The 5,530-nt window shown below is 49.2% G+C and overlaps 1 protein-coding gene across 1 annotated transcript; it reads right to left on the minus strand.

Annotated features, from left to right (window-relative positions):
- Positions 1 to 3,087: 3,087 nt before the first annotated feature.
- On the minus strand, positions 3,088 to 4,023 carry LOC120399960 (olfactory receptor 52R1-like). Its single transcript, XM_039528250.1, has one exon. The coding sequence runs from the start codon at positions 4,021 to 4,023 to the stop codon at positions 3,088 to 3,090; it is 936 nt and encodes a 311-aa protein (XP_039384184.1).
- Between the last annotated feature and the right edge of the window lie 1,507 nt (positions 4,024 to 5,530).

The following is a 5,530-nucleotide window of genomic DNA, read 5'->3' on the forward strand; positions in this document are numbered from 1 at the left end:
TACTTCTCTCCCTCTTTTTATAATGAATCAATAAAGAATTCATGCTTTTTAAATGAGAGTGACTTTATTTGCATAAGTAAGCTGTACTCGAAGGGGGAGGGGGAGTTGCTTACAGGGACTGAGTCAATCAAGGGGGTTGGGTGTTCATCAACAAACACAGCAGTCACACTGTACCCTGGCCATTGATGAAGCTCGTTTTCAAAGCTTCTCTGATGCGCACCGCTTCCTGGTGTGCTCTTCTAATCTCCCTGGTGTCTGGCTGCGCGTAATCAGCGGCCAGGTGATTTGCCTCAGCCTCCCACCCCGCCATAAAGGTCTCCCCCTTACTCTCACAGAGATTGTGGAGAATACAGCAAGCAGCAATAACATAGGGGACATTGGTTTGGCTGAGGTCTGAGCGAGTCAGTAATGTGTGCGCCAGCGCCTTTAAACGGCCAAATGCACATTCCACCACCATTCTGCACTTGCTCAGCCTGTAATTGAACAGATCCTGACCACTGTCCAGGCTGCCTGTGTATGGCTTCATGAGCCATGGCATCAAGGGTAGGCTGGGTCCCCCAGGATAACGACAGGCATTTCAACATCCCCAACTGTTATTTTCTGGTCTGGGAAGTAAGTCCCTTGCTGCAGCCGTTTAAACAGAGTAGTACTTCTGAATACGCGAGCGTCATGAACCCTCCCTGGCCATCCCGCGTGGATGTTTGTGAAACATCCCTTGTGATCCACCAGTGCTTGCAGCACCATTGAAAAGTACCCCTTCCGGTTTACGTACTGGGTGCCCTGGTGCTGCGGTGCCAAGATAGGGATATGGGTTCCATCTATCGCCCCCCCACAGTTAGGGAATCCCATTGCAGCAAAGCCATCCACTATGGCCTGCACGTTTCCCAGAGTCACAACCTTTCGTAGCAGCAGCTTAGTGATTGCTTTGGCTACTTGCATCACAGCAGCCCCCACAGTAGATTTTCCCACTCCAAATTGATTCCCGACTGACCGGTAGCTGTCTGGCGTTGCAAGCTTCCACAGGGCTATCGCCACTCGCTTCTCTACTGTGAGGGCTGCTCTCATCTTGGTATTATGGCGTTTCAGGGCAGGGGCAAGCAAGTCACAAAGTTCCATGAAAGTGCCCATACGCATGCGAAAGTTTCGCAGCCACTGGGAATCGTCCACACCTGCAACACAATGCGGTCCCACCAGTCAGTGCTTGTTTCCGGGCCCAAAATCGGCGTTCAATGGATAGAATCTGCCCCATTACCATCAGGATCTCCAAAGCACCGGGGCCCGCGGTTTGAGATAATTCTGTGTCCACGTCCTCATCACTGTCATCGCCGCTGCCGTATCCGCCTCTTACTCGCCTCGGTTCGAAGGTCCTGGTTCAGCATATACTGCACGAGAGTGCGCGAGGTGTTTAAAACATCCACGATTGCGGTATGGAGCTGAGCAGGGTCCATGCTTGCTGTGCTATGGCGTCTGCACGGTTCACCAAGCAAAAAAGGCACGAAACGGTTGTCTGCCGCTGTCAGGGAGGGAGGGAGGGGTGAGGCTGTACCCAGAACCACCCGCGAAAATGATTTTTGCCCCATCAGGCACTGGGATCTCAACCCGGAAATGCCAAGGGGCGGGGGAGGCTGCGGGAACTATGGGATAGCTACGGGATAGCTACCCACAGTGCAACGCTCCAGAAATCGACGCTAGCCTCGGACCATGGACGCACACCACCGATTTAATGTGTTTAGTGTGGCCGCGCGCACTCGATTTTATAAAATCTGTTTTACAAAACCGGTTTATGCAAATTCGGAATAGTCCCGTAGTGTAGACGTACCCAAAGACATTACATCTGCAGATATACTGAGCCCTTTTTTAGAGCAACAGGCCACTTGCAGAACTTGCCATGACTACCAAGGGAGGCACATTGACACGTACCTTGTAGATGCGACCTTCAAGGTGATCTATGGACTGTACTGCAGCCAACCGCTTATACACATCCTTGTCTGAGTCAAACACGGGTACAGAGACTGTGAATGCAACATACCAGGATCGTGCTACCACACAATTTTGAGGAGATAAACAGCTGTCTCAGTTGGGATGTGGTATCACAGACCCCGTTTGTCTCATCATTCCAATGGATACTTGTGGACATGCATTCACACATGTAGATCTCTCCCCTTCAGGCCTTTCAAAACATTTAGGGCAATACCAATTTAATAATTGCTCCTCTTTGATTAGATTGGGGATCCTTCCCAATTCTAGGGATTGTAATGCCTCAGTGACAGTGTTAACCTCATCGAACAAGAGCAGAGCACCACACCGGTAGCGTCTGAAGACACTCGGGAGGTTGGTGATCTGGTAATGCTGTTATCCTACAAAGCACCAGAGCACAGGCTGTGTAATCGGTGGATCGGACCTTTCCGAATCATCGATAAACTCAGCTCAGCAGAGTACAAGACTAGAGTAACAGGAGGCAAGTGTACTGAAGATAAAATCTACCATGCTAACCAGTTAAAGCTGTTTCAATCATCCAGGTCCCCGGAGCAGCTTGATTCCCAGGAGGTGATCCAGTGAGTGACGGGGAGGGGGAAAAAGAGCGAGCAGCAGTGATGGGGACTTGGGGCAAGAGGCGGAGAGGGGAGTGGGGCACAGAGGTGGAGCAGGGGCTGTGCCTCGGGGGAATAGGTGCAGAACTGGCTGTGGCCTTGAGGGAAGATGTGTACCAGGGTCGTGGCCTTGGGGAGAGAAGCAGGGTAAGGGGCAGGGATCTGGTGGTCATGGTGGCAGGGGGTCATGGGAGGGGGCGGCCAGGGGACAAGGAGCGGGGGAGTGGATGGGTGGAGGATTCCGAGGGGAGGAAGTGGGAGGGGGCGTATGGGGGCGAGGGGCCAGGCTGTTTGGGGAGGCACAGCCTTCCCTACCCGGCCCTCCATACAGTTTTGCAATTTTGATGTGGCCCTTGGGCCAAAACGTTTGCCCACCTCTTGTCTAATGTCTCTCATGGCTGCCCAGACAGTAATTTAGGGAAGGGGGCTCAGCACCATGTCACCAGCCAGCTCTGCATGGAGTTCGGTCTGAGAGCCAGAGCATCAGGAGAGAACTTTACATCCCTTTATGACTAAAGAGCCGGAGCAGCCTGTCCCGGATCTGTTTGGTCCTCACCCTATAGATGATGGGGTTTAGCATGGGGGGCACCAGGAGGTACATGTTGGCAATGAGAACATGGAAATGCAGGGGCACACTGTGGCCAAACCGGTGTGTGAGTGAGGAGAAGAGAAAGCTTAAGATGGCACAGAGGTGGGAGCTGCAGGTCTCCAAAGCCTTGAGCCGGGCGTCCTTTGCGGGGAGCCTGAAGATGGCCCAGAAGATCTGGGTATAGGACACAGAGATAAAAATCATATCCAGACCCTTCACACAGAGTACCACAAAGAGGCCATAGTAACTACTGACGCGGGTGTCACCACAGGCCAGCTTCACCACGGCTATGTACTCGCAGTACAAGTGGGGGATGATGTTGATTCTGCAATATGGCGATTGCCTCGCCAGGAAGGGATAGGGCAATACAACCATGATGCCATGCAGCACCACAGCCAGGCCAATCTTGGCCACCAGAGGGGTTTTCAGGATTCTGGAATGTCTCAGGGGATGGCAGATGGCCACGTAGCGATCAAAAGCCATGGCTACGAGGATCCCAGACTCCATCACGAAGAAGGAGTGAATGAAGTACATCTGGGTGAAGCAGGCACTGAAATCGATCTCCCTGGAATTGAACCAGAACTTACTCAGCATTTTGGGCACAGTGGACGTGGACAGGACCAGGTCGGTGATGGCCAGCATGGAGAGGAAATAGTACATGGGCCTATGGAGACTTGGTTCCGTTTTCATGATGAACAGGATGATGAAGTTCCCCAAGACGGTTATGGCGTACATGGCACAGAATGGAATGGCAATCAAGACATGGGCTGGTTCCAGGCCAGGAATGCCCAGCAGGATGAAGGTGGACGGGTTGGTGAAGTTGGTTTTGTTGGAATCTGACATGGTGTAGGGGAGAAGGTGTCCAACTCTGAGGCGTTCTCTGGGCCCCGGGTGATGGTTGCAGTACTAAAGCCTGGATGGAGAGACAATGTTAATATGAGCCACTACATTCACTATTGGATACTTTTCTCATGGGTGAAGGGGACTGGTTGCTCTACACCCACATTTTCATTTTTCAGATAAATGAATTATGAACAACTGATCCTACTAATGCCAATTCCATATTTGATGGTCCTCCTCACATCAATAATTCCTACATGTTGTGGTCTGGGAAACCTTAATATGTACCAGTAGGAAACCCAAGTGTGGTTACTGGTTATCCCTCATTGTTCCTTAATGCAATGAAAGCCAGGCTAGAAAGTCCATGCTATTCCCCAGGCACCCGGTTGTTCAATATCTGATATTGTAAAAAAAAAAACCAAAAAACAAAAACAACCCCCCCCCAAAGGTTGCCAATCCATGTACCATGGGGAAACATTCCAAGTAGAACCACCTGTGGGAAAAGACCCGGGAGTCATCGATAGCTGTTCCATGGACACACCTGCTCATTCACAGTAGTGGCCAAAAAAAAGAAAACGTTCAGATGCCTAAGGAATGGGATGGAGAACAACGTGCTCTGGAAACGCACTCACTTTTCATCACCCAGTCTCTAGGAAGGATATAGTAGATGGAACGTAGATTTCTCAGACAGGCTGTGAGAATGGGGGAGGCTGCCATATGCCGACAGACTGAAAAGTCTGGGACTGTTTAGTTTAGAGAAGCCGCAAAGAAGGGGGCATATGATAGAAGAGAACAAAATAACAGAATGAAACTGATTACATTCCAATGGACAAACAGAGAACAGTTCCCACCCAGTAATATCTATGGACATTTAGTGCTTCAAAAGGGCTAATTTCTCAAAGATGACAAATGATCCAGAAACTGATTGGGAGGAAAAAAATATTCAGAAAAACGGGAAGGAAAATTCGGAGTTCTTTAAGAAGAGTGTATAGATAGCTAACAAGCCACAATTGCACATTCAGAAAGTGGAGAACTCATATCAGATGAGATGATGGAATACTTTCTAGTCCATTAGCAGTCAAGGAAGTTGTTAAGCAGCATCTACAGTAGAACCTGAGAGTTACAAACACCAGAAACATCAACTATTAAAAATTAAAGGGAAAGTTTTTTAAAAAAAGGATTTGACAAGATTAGGAAAAAATGGAAAATCTGGCATGGGATTAGTTAACAAAAAGTCTAAGAATATAATTAATGCGAGTCACCAACAGTGTTCATGGAAACAGGTCTTGCCAAATAAGTTTTCATCGTTTAATGACTGTACACGTTTGGTTGACCAAAGGGACTGCACATGTACAGTAGACTTCGATGTTTCTGAGGCATTTGATGTAGTCGGGGAAAACATTCAGATAAAAACACTATCCAATATCAGTAGAGCACACGTAAAATAGACTAAAAACTGGCTAACTGACAGATCTCAGGAAGCAGTTGTCAATGGGGCATTGCAGGGAAT

This window comes from Mauremys reevesii, linkage group 1, assembly GCF_016161935.1.
Source record: "Mauremys reevesii isolate NIE-2019 linkage group 1, ASM1616193v1, whole genome shotgun sequence".
Classification (NCBI taxonomy): domain Eukaryota; kingdom Metazoa; phylum Chordata; order Testudines; family Geoemydidae; genus Mauremys; species Mauremys reevesii.